This window comes from Gopherus flavomarginatus, chromosome 5 (assembly GCF_025201925.1).
Source record: "Gopherus flavomarginatus isolate rGopFla2 chromosome 5, rGopFla2.mat.asm, whole genome shotgun sequence".
Classification (NCBI taxonomy): domain Eukaryota; kingdom Metazoa; phylum Chordata; order Testudines; family Testudinidae; genus Gopherus; species Gopherus flavomarginatus.
In genome coordinates, this window is record NC_066621.1 from 44,463,273 (window position 1) to 44,484,003 (window position 20,731).

Genomic DNA, 20,731 nt, shown 5'->3' on the forward strand with positions numbered 1-20,731 from the left:
ATGTAAACCATCTCTTGAAAAGATACCCCAAAGAAAACATCTAAAATTACAGAAGCTGTAAGTTAATGCATTTCCTTGCCTTTGATTCTCTTTTGCTTTAGCTTGTGAATTTTCCCTGGGCTAAGAGGGAGTTCTAGTCCTGTTTTTTGTAACTTTGAAACTAAGCCTGGAGGGGAATCCTCTGTTTTTTAAATCTTTATTTATCCTGTAAAAAGTTGCCTTCCATCCTGATTTTGCAGGTGTGATTCTTCTATTTATTAATAAAATTCTTCTTTTAAGAACTTGATTGATTTTCAGTGTCCTAAAAACCCAGGGGTTTGATCTGTGCTCACTTTGTAACCAATTGGTTAGTATACTATTCTCAAGCCTCCGCAGGAAAGGGGGTGAAGGGGCTTGGGGGCTTATTTTTGGGAAACAAGGACTCCAAATGGCCCTTTTCCCTGGATTTGTCTAAATCACTTCGTGGTGGCACCAATACCATCCAAAGACAAGAAAAGGACTTGTGCCTTGGGTAAGTTTTATCCTAAGCTGGTAGAAATAAGGTTAGGGGGTCTTTCATGCAGGTCCCCACATCTGTACCCCAGAGTAGGGAGGGAACCCTGACAGACCTCTAAGGCTTTATCTGGGGTCTTTTGGAGTTACTGATTTTGTGTTTCTTCCTGTCTGAGGTAATCTACAGTAGTTAACACAGTTTGTGAATACCCCCAAATGGACACCAGGTCAAAGCATATTGACTTGTACTGGAAGTGGTATCCATTGTAGGCAAAATGAAACCATTTCCTATGTGCTGATACTAGTGGTATACCTTCTTGAGGTGGATTAATGATATGAAGTGCCCTTGTGAGATAACTGCTAGAGTAAACTACATTGTTATGATTTCCCAATTCCTATATTGTCTACTGAATGAGTGAAATAAGTCAGCATAATGATATATACTAGCAGTGCCTCCAAACTGTACCATTTTCTGATTGGAAGGGTTATTTCAGATAAAGAGAAAATTTTGGTTATCATTGCTCAAGTGAAAGAGATAACAGCTGCTGAAGCCTATAAAGCCTCTGAGATAGCCTTATTGTTCTTGATAAAGAAAGGAGTATGCCTTCCTCTATGTTGGTCATTTAGCAATAAGTCTTCCTCTATCAGGATGGCTATAGTCTTGGCAAATTATCAGCCATGAAAAGGGAATCCAGGTCTCGTCTGATGAATGTTGTAGAATTCTTTAGCCAGCCCTTCCAGCCACTAAAGTACAAATTGTTCTAGGCACTATACAAAAACTGATAGCTAATACTTTAAATTTTGCAAAGACATTTAGTTTAAGCTTAACATTAAAAAGGTCTTTGGAACCTAAGTGATTGAAAAAAGTCTCTAAGGTGCCACAAGTACTCCTGTTCTAACACATTTATTCGAGCATAAGCTTTCATGGGCTACAGCCCACTTCATCAGATGCAGTGATTGAAAACGTTGATGACCTCATCTATAGCTAACAGCAATACAAATGTTGTGGTGTCACTTTTGTTGAAATTTCTCATTATCATCCTTCAAAGTAAACCAGGAACTGTCAGAGTTCTTATCTGAAATGGTTCCTCTCTGTTATTATCCATTTGTAAGGCATCCATTGCTGTAATGCCATATATAATAATGAAAAGCATAATTTTTGTTCCAATTGATTGCATTAACATATTATACATGATTTTATTAACTTATAATTATGTTTTATAGCACTACTAGTATTCTAGTGCTCTAAAAACATGTACAGATCACAAGGAACCTGCCTTAAAAAAAGTGCACAGTTTGAATAATTAGTTTGACTAATTCAAAATATGTCTTTGTTCAAACATTTAAAAAGGGGAGGGGAAGAGATGTGCTGTTGTAGAAATTAATTTTATTGCGGTTTTATTTCAGACATGTTTTATTTCTATGGACGACTTGTTCAAAGCTTTTGATAAGTTTTTAGAATGCCCATCTTTGGAATATAAAATATGGTTAAAACTTGCTCTTGATATCACTATCAAAACTTTCAAGGAAAACCTTGCTTACCAGGTAAATCTACTGTAGCTGTAATAATGACAAATATATATTCGTTTGGAGTCCGATCCTGCTACACAGAGCATTCTGCAGGAAGGATCTTCTGCACGTCAGCCTGCCCCCTTTTGCACAGAAAGGGAGCTCCCCCATCTCATCAGACCCAGTGGAGGATTCTCTGGCGGTCCAGTGATCCACACAAAGAGTTTGTGGGCTTGACATTTTTCAGGGTTAGCTGAGCTGCCTGGGGTGAATCACTATGACCTGCTCCCAGCAGAAGAGAATTTTGTCTGTGCTTGCCAGGGGAAACCCTTGCCCACTACCAGCTACTTGGCAAGACAAGTTTTGCTCGAGGCTCTACAAGCCCCACTCTTTTCCAATACAGGCTAGCAATTTGGACAACCCAGTTTGTTACACTCAAGTGTGCTTAGTACTTATATGCTAGAGACTCACCATGTGCACCAATCCGCTGACTCGGAGGAAGCAGTGCACCCCACCCAGTTCACGAGTTTCATCTCAGTCTATAAATAAAAATCGAACTGATTTTTATTAACAGAACTTGAGATAGAAATTCAAAATAAAAGCAAATATAAGGGTTTAGAAACGTAAGGTTACAGGTAAGATAAAAGACAATAAATATACACTATAGATTGCATTTTATAAGAAAACTGAGGAAATTCCAAAGGACTGCCAGCATAGTTCCAATATTTAAATAGGTAAATGAGATGATCTGGGGAATTATAGATGTATGTCAACCCTGAGTAAAATAATGGAATGGTTAATTCGGGACTGTATCAACAAAGAATTATATTTTTAGCTTTTAATTAAGGCCAGTCAGCATAGTTTCATGGAAGATTGTTTCCTGCTGTAGGTATTGACTCTGGAGTCCTGGAGCACCCATGGGGGAAAAAAGTGGTTGCTCAGCACCCACTGTGGATCAGCTTCTCCCCCTTCCTCCAGTGCCTCCCACCCACTGGCAGGCACTGCCAATCAGCTCCTTCCCTATCAGCTGTTCAGCAGCATGCAGGAGGCACTGGGGAGGAGAGTGAAGAGTGGGGGCAGGAAGAGGCAGGCTGGGGGTGGGAGCCTGGGGGAAGGGGCAGGGCAGGGGGATCAAGCATTCCCTGGGAACTCAAGAAGTCAGTGCCTATGCTTCCCCACCCCCTACTCAGATTACAAAGGCAGTGTGTTGACAAGGATTTCTCCAAGGCATTTGAGTTGGAGGGAATGATTCAAGGATTATAAAACATGCCTTATATTGATAGACTCAAAGAGCTCACGCTAATTTAACATACAGAAGGTTAAGGAGTGACTTGATTAAAGTATCCATATGGGGAACAAAGGTTTAATAATGGGCTCAGATAACACAAGCCAATGGTTAGAAGTTAAAGCTAAACAAATTCAGACCAGAAGTAAGATATTTTAACAGTGATTGTTATTAACCATTGGAACAATTTTCCAAGGCTCATGGTAGATTCTTCATCACTGACCATTTTTAAATCAAGATTAGAGGTTTTCCAAAAGATATGTTGAATTATTTTGAGGAAGGTCTGTGGCCTGTGTTATACAGGAAGTCTGACTAGTTGATTACAATGGTCCCTTCTGGCCTCAATAGCTGTGAAGCTCTGACTTAATACAATGTGACATTTTGTTTAAAAGACTTGCATTAATGGGATACACATTAGATCAGTGGTTCTCAAACTTTTGTACTAGTGACCCCTTTCACATAGCAAGCCTCTAAGTGCAAACCTTCCCTGTAGCATGGCATAGACTCACCCTGCAGCGCTTCCTGCTGGTCATCCTCAGGAATTAGCTCTTTGACAAAGGAGTGCCCTCTGCAGGCCTGGTGATCTGCTTGTCATTGTCCCCGTGTCCTTCCCAGGACCCCAGTGCCCTTATCTCAGAATTCTGCCTCCTGCAGTACCCCACTGTCTTATCCTGGATTTCCCCACCCCAGGGGAACCCTCACCCCCTACCCCCACATCACCCCAGTCATGGGTACTGCTAGTCTCTGTTTAGCCCCCACACCCTGGAACAGGCTACAGTCTATCAGCCAATCATCACAGGCAACAAGAGGTTTGGACTGGCTACCTTTACCTATCCTCTGCAAGCCCACTACCTAGGAGACCTAGAACTAGGTCCTGCAGCCTATGGAGTTGCTAGCCTAGAGCTTCCCAGTTCCTATGGCCTTTCCACAGCCCTGCCTCCCTCTAAATCCCCTAGGTGAATTCCCTAGCACCCAGGCCTACGTCCCTCTCAAGTCAGAGAGAGAAATACTGCTCCCTCTAGCTTCCCTGGCCTTCTGATAAGGCCCAGCTGCTTAGTTTGGGGCATGGCCCCAGCTGCAGCTACTTCCTGCAATCAGCCACAGGTCTACTCCCTTGCCCAGCTGTAGCCCTCTGCAGGGCTTTTCCAACTCCTTCCAGGCTGAAGCAAGTGTTCACACTGCTACACCCCTCCGCCCTTACAAATTAAAAACACTTTTGATTTAGTTGGGGATTGGTCCTGCTTTGAGAAGGGGGTTGGACTAGATGACCTTCTGAGATCCCTTACAACCCTGATATTCTATGATTTAATATATTTAACACCACTATAAATGTTGGAGGCAAAGCAGGGTTTGGGGTAGAGGCTGACAGCTTGTGACCCCACCCCATGTCATAACCTTGCAACCCTCTGAGGGGTCCCAAGCCCCCCAGTTTGAGAACTCCTACATTAGATTGAAAAGTGGCTCAGCTCTCAGTTGCAAATGGGGAGATATCAGTGGGGTTCCCTCCAGGGATCAGTTCTCGGTTGAATGATATTTAATGTTTGTATCAACCATGATAATGATATAAACATCTTGCTGGTAAAGTTTCTGGATAAACAGATTGGTGGGGTAGTAAAGGGAAGACAGGTTTCTGTTTCAGATCATTTTGTATCACCTGGTTAAATGGTCACAGTCCAACCAAATGCATTTTAATACAGCCAACTACAAGGTAATACATCTGGGAGCCAAGAACAGATTATTCCTATAGAACAGGAAAGCAGTGACTCCGAGAAGAATTTAGGGGTGATTATAGGTAATTGCATCAATGAGAGCTCTCAGTGCATTGCTGTGGCAAGGAGGGCCAATGTGATTGTTGGATGCATATGAGGGGAATATCAGGTAGAAGGATATGAGCTTGCCTTTGTGCACAACATTGATAAAACCACTACTAGAATACTGCGTCCAGTTCCAATGTCCACACTTCAAGAAGGATGTGGAAATACTGGACAGAGTTTAAAGGAGAATGAGAAATAGGATCTAGGGGCTAGGGAAAAAAAACCTTATAATGTGAGGTTTAGGGAGCTCAACTTATCAAAGAATAGGTTGAGAGTGAGACTACTCGATCATTGTATATGGATACTTACACACGGAAAAGCTATCTGATAGTGAGGGGCTCTTCAACCTGGCTGACAAAGGCATAACACAAGATTCAACAGTTGGAAGGTGAACAAATTCAGCCTTGAAATAAGATGTAGTTTCCTAGCTGTGAAGGTAATTAACCATTGGACTAGCTTACCAGGGAGGTGATGGGCTCACTATTGCTTGAAGTCTTTAAGACAATATTAGATATCCTTTTAAAAGATGTGCTTTAATTCAGTTGCTGGGAGAAATTTTATGCAAGGTGGGGGAGCTGGAAGGGAGGGGAGGGGAGTATGAGGAGGTTGGGGTGGATGGTAATAGTCATCCTGTCTTGCCTTGGAATCTGTGAATCTGAGAGTCCCCTTGTTCATTTATGTTCTTTGCGGGCCACAGGGAGAATGGGTTTGCCTGGATTGCCCTCAATATGCTCATAATGATTGCAGGTCTGTATTAAGGTAATGAATATTAAAATCTTGTTCTTCAGCTGTTGCCTACAGGGGTCAGGAAGAAATTATATTGCAGAGCAGGGAGTCGGGGTAGGTAGGCTATTTTCCACCTTCCTCTGAAACATCAGAGATTGGCTACAGCTGGAGATGGGACACCAGATAAGGGTGGACCTGTCCTATGAGGTGATACAGAGAATCCTTTTTCTAGATGCCTGGCTGGTGTGTCCCCTTCATATGCTCAGAGTCAGTCATATTGCTAGCTAGATTTGGGGCTGTGGCAGAATTTCCCTTAGTCAGAGCATGTGATTTGCTTCACCTCCTGGGAGTAGCTGGGTTCATCCTGCCTAATCAATTCCCGGCCGTTGCACAAGCTTTTGGCATTGGTGACAGCTTGGTCTCTGCTGTTCTCTGCCTGCAGACACAATTTAATCTCCTGAGGACTGAAATGTTTTAGTCTAATTAAAAGTCTTTGGGCACACTATGAGGGCTCTGAGTGAAAATCTATCATGTTATACAGAAGGTTGGATGAGATGATCTAACGGTTCCTTCTGGCATTAAATCCTTTGAAATTATGATTTCTTACTTTTCTGCACTGTTTGTAGAATGAATGGAATAAGCCTTCTAGCATCTGGCTAGAAGGTTACGGTTTTTGGGGGTGTGTGCACGTGCCTGCACAGAGGACTCAGCAGGTTAGAAAGCCAGTGGACCTTCCCTCCAAAAAAAGACACCACCAGAAAAATTTGAAAGGGGAGTTACCAAGGAAAGCTATTTCCTGGCTTTTCTGTAAGAAGGGGATTAGACTAAGAGGAGGATTGGAGTATGTAGGGATGGAGAACAATGAAGGTTGGTGGGATTGCCCTAAATTTGGATAGTTCAGATAGAAATGTGACTGCTGGATATTTATCCAGCCATGCTGGGACCATTTTTGCTATATGGGGATCAGTACACTATCTGCTTGTATAAAAAACGTGCAGAGAGAGGCTAGCTTCCTCTGCATGCTGCTGTGTGCATTTTTTGGAGAACCCTACTCTCAGTGCATCTGTTAAAGCTACCACTAATACCCAGATGGAAATTAGGAGCCTAAATACCTTTGAGGTTCTGTGCCTGATAGCCTGCAGCAAGACTGGGTTGAATCAAAATTTTTAGCTCTAGGTAAACATTACGTATTCCTTCCAGATCAAGTTTCAGATGCAGAGTAAAAGAAAAAGTAAAACTTTCAAACTGAAAGGCAGGAAAATTATTGTGTCGCTGTTGCTAGCTCTTCCTTAGGTTATAGGAGAATCGCTATTTGTGTGTACTGACAAACTGATTATGCGATAAGATTCCTTTCTCAAAAAATATATCGATGTAGCTAAAATACATTACATATTTTGATTTTCCTCCTAGAGAATAATTTATTTTGGACAAATCCACTTGTCCCTGCCTGCAGGTATATGGGATCTTGGGGAGCAATTACCACACAGGTGGGGTGCAAAATAAACTTTATTAAGAAAATGCAAAAACAGGGAAAATTTAATAGTGAGGGGTATGGGGTTTGTTAAGGTAGGCAATTGGGGAGGGAGTTCTTTTAGTATAGTATAGGGGGTTTCAATAGTGGGGTACAATACAGTGGGGTACAATACAGTTGGTAACCAACTAACACTGAAGTATAAATGTAACAGGTAGCTAACAATTTCTAGGTAAAGGGTGTGTCACAGCAGCATATAACCAACTAACAGTTATGGGTAAAATGTGTTAAATAACCAACAACTCTAGGTAAAAATGTGTCACAGTGGTGTAAATATAAAATGTGAGGTGTGTGAGAGAGAAAAAGGGTAACCAATGGGGTTTTATGCTAGACTTCAGTAATACAATTGAGGTTTGGCAGCAGTAGGAGCGGGGTGAACACGTGGGGGAAGGGATTAAAAGAGAGAGAGAGAGAGAGAGAGAGAGAGAAAGGCAGTGGTAGAGGAATGAGGTTAGGGGATGGGGGAAGAGGAGCACGTGGTGGAGCAGAAACCAAAGATAGAGGCGCTACAGAGGGAGATTTAAACTCAGGGAGACACAGAGAGCAGACAGGCTGCAAGTTTAAACAGCAGAGAGACTGCAATGAGTGACTGGGGAGCTCGGGGGGGGGGGGGATTGGGGCAGTGGGAAGACAAATTCAAATAGTAAAAACCTTATCTATCCCCTAACTTAATCAAACTTATATAAAATGACAAGCAGCTACAGAATACAACCAGGCAATGATTTTCTAAACTTATCTTAACCAACAATTAGGCAACACAACAAATATCACAGAAACTTACAAGCTCTACAATCTTAACAAACTATGACTTATTAAATTAAAAAAAACCAAGACCTATGGTGCACCTTATGCTATGGGGAGGTTACAGAGGGCAGAGTGGTATGTATCCAGGACCCAGCTCCCAAGGAAGCCAAGGGATGGTGGCTACAGCGGTGGATACAGCTGAAAGCAGAGAGCCCCAAGGCAAAGCCCACTGGAGCAGAGCTTAGCAGTGGCAAAGAGCCCTGTAGTTTAAGTGAGGTTTTAAGACACAGACCAAGGTTTAGCTTGAGTCTGTGTGCTGGGGAAACAGAGCCAGCAGCTAAAATAATAAAATAAAAGTATAGAAAGTTTTACAGAGGGATTCTTACCAGTCCCCAAGGCAGCAGCAAAGGCAGAAGCAGCAGCAACATCAGAAGAGGCAAGGAGGGTTCGGTACAATCTCAATAATCAGGAGATCTCTCAGGTAGCAATTCGTTCTTCGTGGGAGGGGTTTCAAAAACGGGGGTACGCTCAAAAATAAAACGAGAGCGGAGAAAGGACCCCCCAGAACCCCTGGCTGATCAGACCAGGCAGCAATGCAGGAACCTTTCTGAGGTGTGTTTCAAAAATGTCTGGTTTTAAAGGCAAACTTGGGCAGTTTCCCACCAGTAATCCTGATAGGCTCCCTCTGTCACAGGGGAGGGGGCACAGGGGAAAAACTGAAGGTAAGCCCAGAGACATGCCTGGACATAGTCCTGTGCAATAGGTGACTCAAGAGCACACGAGACTATGACTCATGCCCAGGATCTTAAAACCACAATAGGCCTTGCAGCTCTGGACATTGCCTACCCTACACCAAGCCCAGGTTCAACGAGGTGATAACAGGACTAACCCTTTGAAAAGGGCAGTGGTCCCACTTAGCATGCAGCACAAGTGGCCATCCCTTTGAGAAGGGCAATGGCTCTTGTTAAACAACTTAAGGGGCCCTCCCTTTGAGAAGGGCAGTGGCCCTGGTAAACAACTTAACAGCCAGGGAAGGGCGGCCACAGGAGAACAGAAAACAAAATGGAGTCTGGGGAAACAAAATGGAATAGGGGAATAGCTGTAACGGACATGCCCCCCTGGCCGACCTGAACGGGCTGTGAGGGGGATGTCCCATGCAAAGACCAAAAAAAGAAAAAAAAAAAAGAAAAAAAAGGTTTTACAAGTCATCGTCTTCGTAGTATGGAGGTGGTGGTTTGCTGCTGTCCAAGGGGATGGAGGAATACCTCACCTGCAAAGGCAGGGCTGACACAACCTTATGAATTAGCTGCTTGACCACTGCTATCCCCAACAGAAAGTCCACAAGAACAATAGCCACAGTAATAAGCCACTGCTTGATGGACTGAGCCCAGGTCCCCAACCCCCAGCTGGACCACTGAGCTTGCCACCAATCCCACTGCTTACGCTCTTCACGAATCTGGACGGCGAGGGAGGATAGTTGGTCAGCCACGGCTGAGACATTGTTCCACCCAGGCTGAAGGCGCAGGCAACATTGTCCTTTAAAGCGAGGATCGAGGTCCTCCAAGGCGACACAAAAGTCCTTCTGTAGGATGGTCTGGATCAGAAGACGGTTCTGCTCGGCGTAGTTGGCTAGGATAGTGAGGGCGTCGCTGGTTCGACGAAGTCCTTCTGCTGTGATGTTGGTGAGGGCCTCCAGACCAAGCGACAGTCCACGGATTTGCTGTAAAGTTAAACTGTATGAGAGGGGGTTAAACTGTATGTACCCTCCTACGACCATCTCTGTGGCTGACTTGAGTCCCATGCGGTGGCTGTTCGTCGTTTGCGTGGTGAGGAGAAGAAGGGGCGACGGTGGTGAAAGAGCCCTCCTCCCTTTATGACGAGTTGCCCGATGGCACATACCCCCTTTGGGAATGCAGGTAGAGCAGTCCAGGCAATGTTGTTCCCACAGAGCCACACTTGTCCTGGGGAAGAGGGTAAAAACTGGTCATGGATGGAGCTTCGCTGGGGGGATTTCTGGCCAGGTGGTATATCGACCTCCATCCATAGTAGGTGGGCGGCTCTGACCTGTCTCAGTTCTACATGGGTCTGAGCTGTGGATAAGTATTGGGTGGGGTTAAACACTGTACTTGTTGAAAGATGATTAATAAACCTGGTGAACTCAGTGCGGTATCTTGAGCTTCCTTTCTTGGGGTTTGAGTTAGGCCGAGGTCCTATGAACCATTGGGTGCAATTGGGATACTACCCCAACGGAGTGGGATAGGAGAAGCCAAAGAACACGATGCAGGGGACTGCTGGGAGTGGTCCTGTCACCGCAACAGGGGCGAATGAGTTGGGTCTTCGGTCGTCGCTGGTGGTGTTGCACGTGAATAGAGGCCGATGAACGCAGTTTGTGTTGTTGCAGGCTGAAGCTGGATGCTGTGGAGTCAGGTTCGTGAGGGGGAGGAACTCCCAGAGGAAGGGGGACCCTCCCTCTGAGGCCTTTGGTCTTGTACAGGCAACGCAATCGTGTGATGGGGGGACATCTGACAGGTTCCCGATGAGGACCTCCTGTAGGGCGTAGGCTCTCAACCAGGCAACCAGAGGGTTTTCTCGAGGCGGGGTGGCAATCATGGCGACTGATTCCTACGGAGACATAAAAGAAAGGTGGCCCCTCTTAGGGCCTGTTATGACCAAACACTAAGCCAGTTGTGGTGGACCAGGTCAGGCTTGCCCCGTCCATCTATTTGATTATGATAGGTGTTAGGGAACCGGCCAGGTGTGATGATGGTGGCTGCTAGTGGAGTGCAGGTTCCCTGGGCATTGGGAATAGAGACCCACACTGGCTGAGAAATACTATAGGCAGGTTTCCAAGGTTCCCGTGGTTTAGGAGCAATTTCTGGCCATCGGCTGTATGCTGTATTAAGGGAAATGAGGGCTTGAGGCAGGACCCGGTCCCACCCCTTGTAATCAGGGGTGCCAAGTATGGCCCGAATCTGGGTCTTCAGCATTCCGATCCGTCTCTCCACGACTCCGTTGCTTTGGGGGTGATATGGCAGGTGGGTGTGAAGACGCACCCCCCACTGGGACACCGTCTGGTCTATAGCTTTACTGGTGAACGGTGGCCCTCCATCGGTCTGGATCTCTTCGGGTGCCCCCCAGGCAGCAATTACCTGGAGAAGGGCTACAGAAACAGCTGGTGCAGTAGATCGCCTGAGGGGAGAACACATTAACTGACGAGACCCTAGGTCAACTATTACAAGCCCCTTTGGATACTGTTTGGCCCCCGGGAGGGGGCCAATGAGGTCCATCTGCCAGGTTTTACCTGGGCTAAAGTGCTCAGGGCTATAAGCACCATGAGCATAGACAGGCTTGTTAGTGACTCGTGCCTGTTGGCAGCTCAGACACCCTTGAACAGCTTGGGTGCACTGCTGCCTAGACACGCTCGATGTTCGTCTCCCTCGGTCAGTCAACAGCTGATGTAGGGCACGGGCAGGCAGGTGCCCCCACTCTTTATGAAGCCAGGTGATGAAGGGATCACTGCAAGAGATAATGTTAACCTGGGATATGTTACACTTATATTCTCGGAGTTGTAGATCCAGGCTGGAATGAAGAGGGTTACTGTCAGACCTGTGTGAAGGACAATGAGTAACAAACCATGGCAGCTTGGACTGTGCTGCCAGTTGAGTAATCTGTGCCCATATTTCTTCATGAGCGGTGGGCCGTCCTTCTCCCATCAGGATGGACACGCAGTAGCTTGAGTCCACTCCCAGGACCACGCGTGTTTTCGGGTGGGCTGCCACAATGTGAGAGGCTGCCAGTAGGACGCCTTCTGCTTCGGCCTTCTGAGCTGAGCTGGAAAAATCTAAGGGTTTAACTTTGAGGGTGTTACAGGTAGCACACAGCATTCCTGCTCGGGGAGAAGGCGATGTGCCCCCATCAGATACAATCCAAGGGGCATAGGCACTCAGTTGGGCAATAGCCCCCGGCTCAGTGGGAGCTGCAGTGGAGGAGGACTTGAGGGCCCAATGTCCAAATACCTCCTAGGCCTGGTAAACGAGTCGCTCCCAGGTAGCAGGGGCTCCCTGGAACTGGGGGGCCAGGGTGAAGGTGAGGTATGGGAGAAGCTCCACATGAGGCCCCTTTAGGGTGCCTGTGGCAGATTTACCCCATGGGAGAGCACACTGGACAGCAAGCATGGCAATGCCCACAGGCCCATAACGATATTCGGGTCCTGACAACTTCCGGGCCTGATTGTGGACAGGGAGGTCCTCTTGGGACACAGTTACGGCCACATGGTCTGAGGACACAGTGAGGGTAATCTCAATAGGGTTGGTGGGATTCCATCGAGCCAAGGTGGGCCCAGAGCCCAACCAGGCAGCCAGGGAAGACACCGCCTGCTCGGCCTCTGGTGTCCAAGGGGTTTTAATGTTCCTGGCATATTGCTGCAAAACAGATAGTTGTGGCAACAAAGCAGCAGGGAGAAACTGTCTGTGATAGTTAATTACACCTAACACATGCTGCACTTCACGTCTGGGGGGAGCTACCCCCAAGGGGAAAGAATTCGTGAGTGGGTGGTAAGTTAAGTGGCGTAGCTGTCCCTTTTCTACAGTAAAACCTAAAAACTGAAAGGTAGAAGTAGCAGTGAGGACACTTTTAGGCAAACTGAGGTTCCACCCATCGGTGGATAAAGCGGCCTGAACCTGTTCAGTGACCTTTTGTACTTCAGTTGGTATGGTGCCAGTTATAAGAATGTCGTCCACGTAATAGACAACATGAATGTTGGGGAGGGATGGTACCTTCTCTAATGTGCGGGTTAGGGCCTCACTGGCACAGGCAGGTGAGTTTTTGTACCCTTGGGGACACGCTTGCCATTGGTACTGGGCTCCCTGGTAAGCGAAGTTTAACAATCCCTTGGGGTCAGAGGGGGATCTGATAAAACATATCTTTTAGGTCTATTGTACAGGCCCATTGGTTAGTGTCGTCCAGTAGGATGCGTTCTATAGTGGGGATATCCCATTTGGCGGCGAATGCTACTGATCGTATGTGTTTGTTAGCGGCGCGATAATCTATAACCATCCTGTACTCATTGGTTTTGTGTGGTTTTGGGATTCCCCATGCACTGGACAAGTATTTGCTCGCTGACACACGCCGAATCTTGTTATCATTAAGCAATGTTTCAATGAGCTGGGCAATGTGTGGTTGACCTTCTGGGGCTGTGGGTATGGGTCTGTATTTCCAGGGTGTGGGGTTGAGAAGTTCAGGTTCATGGGGGGCACTGGCACCCGATAGGGTGACTGGCAGTGCATCAAGCACGGCTTCGGCCAGTTTAAAACGCCGTAGCTCCCGAACCCCAAGGAGTGGCATGGGTCCCACTAGGGCCCGAAATGTTACTGGTGTGTGGCCTATGGATGCGTGTACCTTTACTTCTGCACGGGGTTCTGTGCTGTTGAGGCCTTGCACATAAATGGTGTGTCCTGTGGGGGTGTGAGGGACGTGAGGAGGAACAATGGACACCTGTGCCCCCGTGTCCAGCAAAAAGGGGATGACGAGACCCTTGTCAAAAACTAGCGGATAATAGGGGCGGGGGTCCCCTTGCCGGGTGCTGGCCGCCGCCAAGCACCCGGCCATTACCCGTTTTTTGGCTGGGAAGGTTCTGAGCGCTCTTCCCATCCCAGAGCTATGGCCAAGGCTCTTTGCTGCTCACTATTGAGCTTACGTACAACCTCCTTAGTGAGGCCCTTGTACAATAAGAACCCAAAAATTTTGCGTTCTGTAAATGAATGCTGTGAGTACTGGGGCCTGGGTTGTGAACTGGCATGTGGGGGGTGTGGACTGGCGTGTGGGGGGGGTGGACTGATGTGTGGTGGGGGTGGACTGATGGGTAGAGCTTGGGCTGAGGGCCATCTTATTTTCTCAAGGGCTTCATAGAGTCGCCCAATGGGGCGCCTAGCATACCCCCTTAGCCACAGAACTGCCCCAGTGTCAGGGGTGGTACTGCTATCCATGGCTAAGTCAATGGCAGCTTCGTCTATGGGTATCTCGGTGGGGTCAATAACGTGTCTGAAGGCATTGACCTGGTTAATCTGAGCCTGAGTAAGCCCCAGAGGGTGTTGGGTAGGGGACCACAGCATGATGGACCCCCCTGCGATGGCACATCTGAGGGAAGAGATGTCCTTGACGCTTCCTCTGGGGACTTGGATCCCTTGAAGGGAGTGCTGTAAATGGAGGAAGGCCAGTGCTGGGGCGGTCAGGGGCCATGCAGTGTTAGATATTACCAGGCTCCCTGAGAGACCCCTGGACCAGCTACTGGTCCTGGCTAATACTATGCCCTCTTCTCTATCCACTAACTCTTGTCCGTTTTCCAGAGCCAGGCGGCCTAGCCACAGTAGTGGTGGCTCATTGGCCCCCCTAGCGGTGTCCGAGATGAACTCCTTCATCTCTGCTCTGGAGCGAGGTCGGAGTTCTGTCACCTGTGTGGTATTGCCCTGGTTATCAATCTTTATACGACTGATGGACACCGGCAGGGCTTCACCAGAGGTGACAGTGGGTGCAGGTTCATGGGCTTGGGCCTCTAGAGGGGCTGAAGGTAGGGCTGGGTATAGTGGGGTTTTCTTGAGGGGAGATGAGGCCTCTGGGTGGGTATATGGGGGTGGTTTTTCAGGGGATTTATTGGGACTGGGCAGGCTAGAGGTCAGCGGTGGTCCCTCCTGGCTAGCCTGGCTAGTGGCCTCCTTGGCTGAGGTCATTAGGGCCCCATGGAAAACAGTTAGTTTATCAAGGGCCTGAGCCAGGATCTCATAGGTAACTGTGGCTACCTTTTGGGGCTTATATATGTCATGCCACAGTTTCTTGGGCTTTCGAATTTCATCCAGCTTCTGCACCAGTTCTGTTAATATCTGGTGGGTGGGGGACCCCTGCAAAATTCGAGGTTCAGGGGCGAGCTTAGATGGAGCCCCCCCGCAGGCTTTCACAACCCTTCCCACCTCTCTCCAGAGGCGGGTGGGATCTGAATCTGCGGCTGGCTCTCCTGCCTTAGTGCAGACTGGCCGGAGGCTGGAATCAGCAGGGCTGGCCCTGAATGTGGGGTGGCAGGTTAAGAGGCACCCCACATCAGTGAGCCCCAGGTGGGTGGTATACACCCTGGAGCTCTGGCCTTTGCCAATAGTACAGACCCATTCTAGGGCCTTAGGCTGCTGTTTACTTTGCAGCAAGTGGTATTGTAGGTGGTTGGTCTGATCTTCCTCTGTCCCAGAGGTCTTGGCCTCTTTCCAGGGACAGGGAGGGCAGTAATTGTTACCCCAAGATCCTGTTCGTGACGCCATGTCCCTGCCTGCAGGTATATGGGATCTTGGGGAGCAATTACCACACAGGTGGGGTGCAAAATAAACTTTATTAAGAAAATGCAAAAACAGGGAAAATTTAATAGTGAGGGGTATGGGGTTTGTTAAGGTAGGCAATTGGGGAGGGAGTTCTTTTAGTATAGTATAGGGGGTTTCAATAGTGGGGTACAATACAGTGGGGTACAATACAGTTGGTAACCAACTAACACTGAAGTATAAATGTAACAGGTAGCTAACAATTTCTAGGTAAAGGGTGTGTCACAGCAGCATATAACCAACTAACAGTTATGGGTAAAATGTGTTAAATAACCAACAACTCTAGGTAAAAATGTGTCACAGTGGTGTAAATATAAAATGTGAGGTGTGTGAGAGAGAAAAAGGGTAACCAATGGGGTTTTATGCTAGACTTCAGTAATACAATTGAGGTTTGGCAGCAGTAGGAGCGGGGTGAACACGTGGGGGAAGGGATTAAAAGAGAGAGAGAGAGAAAGGCAGTGGTAGAGGAATGAGGTTAGGGGATGGGGGAAGAGGAGCACGTGGTGGAGCAGAAACCAAAGATAGAGGCGCTACAGAGGGAGATTTAAACTCAGGGAGACACAGAGAGCAGACAGGCTGCAAGTTTAAACAGCAGAGAGACTGCAATGAGTGACTGGGGAGCTCGGGGGGGGGGGGGGTTGGGGCAGTGGGAAGAAATTCAAATAGTAAAAACCTTATCTATCCCCTAACTTAATCAAACTTATATAAAATGACAAGCAGCTACAGAATACAACCAGGCAATGATTTTCTAAACTTATCTTAACCAACAATTAGGCAACACAACAAATATCACAGAAACTTACAAGCTCTACAATCTTAACAAACTATGACTTATTAAATTAAAAAAAAAACAAGACCTATGGTGCACCTTATGCTATGGGGAGGTTACAGAGGGCAGAGTGGTATGTATCCAGGACCCAGCTCCCAAGGAAGCCAAGGGATGGTGGCTACAGCGGTGGATACAGCTGAAAGCAGAGAGCCCCAAGGCAAAGCCCACTGGAGCAGAGCTTAGCAGTGGCAAAGAGCCCTGTAGTTTAAGTGAGGTTTTAAGACACAGACCAAGGTTTAGCTTGAGTCTGTGTGCTGGGGAAACAGAGCCAGCAGCTAAAATAATAAAATAAAAGTATAGAAAGTTTTACAGAGGGATTCTTACCAGTCCCCAAGGCAGCAGCAAAGGCAGAAGCAGCAGCAACATCAGAAGAGGCAAGGAGGGTTCGGTACAGTCTCAATAATCAGGAGATCTCTCAGGTAGCAATTCGTTCTTCGTGGGGGGGGTTTCAAAAACGGGGGTACGCTCAAAAATAAAACGAGAGCGGAGAAAGGACCCCCCAGAACCCCTGGCTGATCAGACCAGGCAGCAATGCAGGAACCTTTCTGAGGTGTGTTTCAAAAATGTCTGGTTTTAAAGGCAAACTTGGGCAGTTTCCCACCAGTAATCCTGATAGGCTCCCTCTGTCACAGGGGAGGGGGCACAGGTGAAAAACTGAAGGTAAGCCCAGAGACATGCCTGGACATAGTCCTGTGCAATAGGTGACTCAAGAGCACACGAGACTATGACTCATGCCCAGGATCTTAAAACCACAATAGGCCTTGCAGCTCTGGACATTGCCTACCCTACACCAAGCCCAGGTTCAACGAGGTGATAACAGGACTAACCCTTTGAAAAGGGCAGTGGTCCCACTTAGCATGCAGCACAAGTGGCCATCCCTTTGAGAAGGGCAATGGCTCTTGTTAAACAACTTAAGGGGCCCTCCCTTTGAGAAGGGCAGTGGCCCTGGTAAACAACTTAACAGCCAGGGAAGGGCGGCCACAGGAGAACAGAAAACAAAATGGAGTCTGGGGAAACAAAATGGAATAGCTGTAACGGACACCACTGTTTCAAAAATGTACAGTACAAGGCTTTTTATGTTATATTATGTATGGAAAAAATAATACATCTTACATGGCTTCTAATTGCAGGATTGGTCATATAAGATGTGTACAAAGTTGCCTAATGTTTATGTGATGGATGTACCAACCCACAGCAAATGGGATATTTATGATGGAACTATGGATGATGTTATTCTTGTACATGGAAGTGTACAAGATTGTCAACTACTGCAACCTTACTTTGCACCTTGTATTTTATCTAAAACTTGCCATCAGGTAAGAAGAATTATTGTTATAAAAAGTCTACAATATGGAAAAAAAAAGTGACATCCTCAGAAATCTCTCTCCTCTACAAACTAATCATCAGAGCACCAAAAACAACAGGAGTGTTACAAGATGCTTTCAGATTCTTAGAAAATAATGAGAGAGACTTCTCCTTTCAAGTAGAAAACATAATGTAAAGCATAGATATTTAATCAGGATCTTATCTGAATGTCTTGTATTGCCATAGCTGAGCTTTTGTTTGGGTTCATTCCAACTCTGTTTGGAGACCAGAGACTTTTTTTATATGAGCGATTTACAAACTAAAATTTCAAATTAATCAAAACATAAAATTGAGGAAACTGATGCCCATGCTACAGTGAAAACACTAATGCAACTTTAACTCCAGTGCTCCTGCTCTACCATACTTAATAATTGCGATGCCATGTGTAAAATTCCAAACAAAAACACTAAATTTTGTAACAGTTAAGATAGCTGGCAGGCACAACCAACTCAAACATTAAAATCCCTATGAAATCCAGTGATATCAAACACACTATACAGCAAGTGCAGGTCTTCATCTAGTCTCATGCAGTATTCATGTATATCATCCACAGCAAATGGTCAACCAAAATGTCATTGTTATCTTACAGTTTAAATTTTACTCCTTTATCTACAGCCACAACCTTGTTTTAAAAACCATTGATTCACACAATTAAGGATTTTCATGATCACAGCTCTACTTTTAATGTTATTTTTTTAACTTTGGCTTTTAATGTCTTTCAGCATGATATTTATTCATTAATTAAAGTTTGTCTTTTTGCAAGGATAGAATTTGCAGAAACTGGACAACCAAGAGTAAAATATTCTTGTGTGCTTGGTTACTGATCATTTCAAACTTGTCGCTGCCAATGAAGAAAATTGTTTGGCTTTTCGTGTCTTACTCTTGCTGACTACAGGGGGCAGTAGTTAAAATAGTTTTGATTGGGTGCTTGTTTATACATGTAATCGATTATGAATGTGAAGATTGTGCTTTTTATATTGTTAATCCGCTATGTAGTCTGTGATAGCATTTATTCTATTTGAGCACAATATAAATATTGCACTGGGATCCCACTGGATTTTTTTAAGTGCTACACTATGCAATTATGAATATAAAGATGCATCCATCAAGTTACATTAAAGTTTAATTTAAAAATTCACTTAGAAAATATTTATTTCAAGTTTATAAAATTAATTTTATTTTTATAAAAATATTTTAAACTATACAATATATATTTACTATTTAAATACTTGCCTTTAAATGCTAATATTTAGATGTCACAAGTATCAACACTGAAAAATAATTTGTTTCTAAAGTGGATACTATACAATAGTCCAGGAACTGTTCTAGGATTGTTTGTTCTGATTAATTTTCACTGTGTTTTTAACCATCATAATATTTAACACCGGTGGTTTGTTTTCTTCTCATTTGAATATCTTGTTTTTTTAAAAACAGATTGTGATATAAAATCTGCCACCTTTTTATTCTGAACATTTTAAAATCTTATTCCTGTTTTGGTTTTATTGTCAATTTAATTGTTGTATAATGTGGTTCATATTTCTTTGGTATGTGCTTTCAATCTTAACTTCATTTAGAGAAAGAAAAAAAATCCCATACGAAAAACTGATTGCATGCACAGTAGGACACACTGTAGAACCTAAAATCTTCAGAGGTGGGCACATGAGCCAAAACACTTTGCAGGGCATTACGACCTGAGGAACATTGTGGCACTGAAGAACTCTGCATAACACTCGATGCTTGGCTCCCCAGCCAGGAAACCTTTCCATGTCAGCTTCCTACTACTCCCCAGCCTCCCTTTCTTCCGCACATGCCATGCCTTGATTACTACTCCTTCTGGACTTTTAATGTTCACAGGACCTATAGCAGACCTTAGTGAGTCAGCAGGAACTACACCAGCTCCTACAGCCTTTAAAGTCTACATGGACTTAGGAGGAAGGATTGAGATATGGAACCTGGAAGAGCTACGAAGTATGTGGCAGGTGACTCAGGCAAGAAAACTGTATGCCCAGGAGGGTTGCAGGATGTGGTGGAACCAAGGAAAACTTGCAGAATTTACGAGCTCAGCAGGCATGCTGAGCTAAGGGCACGGAAGAAATCTTGAGGAACTTTCTATACCTGTTGGATTACATGAAGTTTACAAGCTTAAATGTATAGCTCTGGGTTTGAAGCTGCTGGAGGAATCAGTGTTTAAGAGTTAACTATACTTTGATGAGACTGTGTGCATGAGATGTTTAATGGTTATACTATAGTTTATGGTTTAAAACTAGATCTGACAAAGGGACAGAAGAAGGGGTGAATTTCAGATGGTTTCAAATATGGATTGGGTCACTAGTAAAAATAAATCAGGTAGACTTGAGTCTAGCTCTTTATGCCTCAGACATGCGAAGTCCAACATATAATCTGACAAAATGCAGTATGATAAGCAGTATGCACTACAGAAAAGATGAGAACAGGTTCATGCAAGACAGAAGTGAGGTACTGAATGGGTTTTGGAAGGAGTATTATAGTGGTGTGGTTTCCTATGCTAAGTTTTGGTTCTGGCAATATTTTAGGTACAAGGAACTGCTGCAGTAACAAAACTGCTAATTGTACGAACCACTACCACTACGAAGAAGAAGAGTAGTAGAAGATGCAGTAATGTGTGTCAGTATCATTCATCTGGTCAGAGACAGGGTGAGGAAGAATGTCTCTCTCATATGCATATAATTCTTAAAAAAATGTGTAAAAAATGCATGGTATTTAGCACTTAATTATCTAGAATAGTTGAGGCTACATTAGGTAACATACCAAAACAAACTATTTTCAAGAGGCATCTAGATGGAAAAAGAATTAAGTAACTATAACTCCCTCTCTCCCCACCTGCTTCAGTCAAACACAAGTTATTGGTCTGAATACAGAGGTAACTGAGGGCAGGTCTACATTACTGCTTAAATCAATCTAACCTCACTCAAGGGTGTGAAAAATCCTCTCCCCCTACCTCTATCTCATCAAGGTGGAGTAATTATGCCAATAGGAGAGCGCTCTCCCATTGGCATAGCATCTTCACCAGACGCACTGCAGTGGCACAGTTGTGCTGACATA

The 20,731-nt window shown here is 45.3% G+C and overlaps 1 protein-coding gene across 1 annotated transcript in view; it reads left to right on the forward strand.

Moving 5' to 3' along the window:
- LOC127051018 (sodium/hydrogen exchanger 10-like) overlaps positions 1-20,731 on the forward strand; it is a 336,647-nt gene that overhangs the window by 295,593 nt on the left and 20,323 nt on the right. Inside the window, 3 exon segments of the mRNA XM_050952807.1 lie at positions 1,900-2,037; positions 17,416-17,601; positions 20,203-20,323. Of these exon segments, the coding sequence (XP_050808764.1) occupies positions 1,900-2,037; positions 17,416-17,601; positions 20,203-20,323 (445 nt within the window).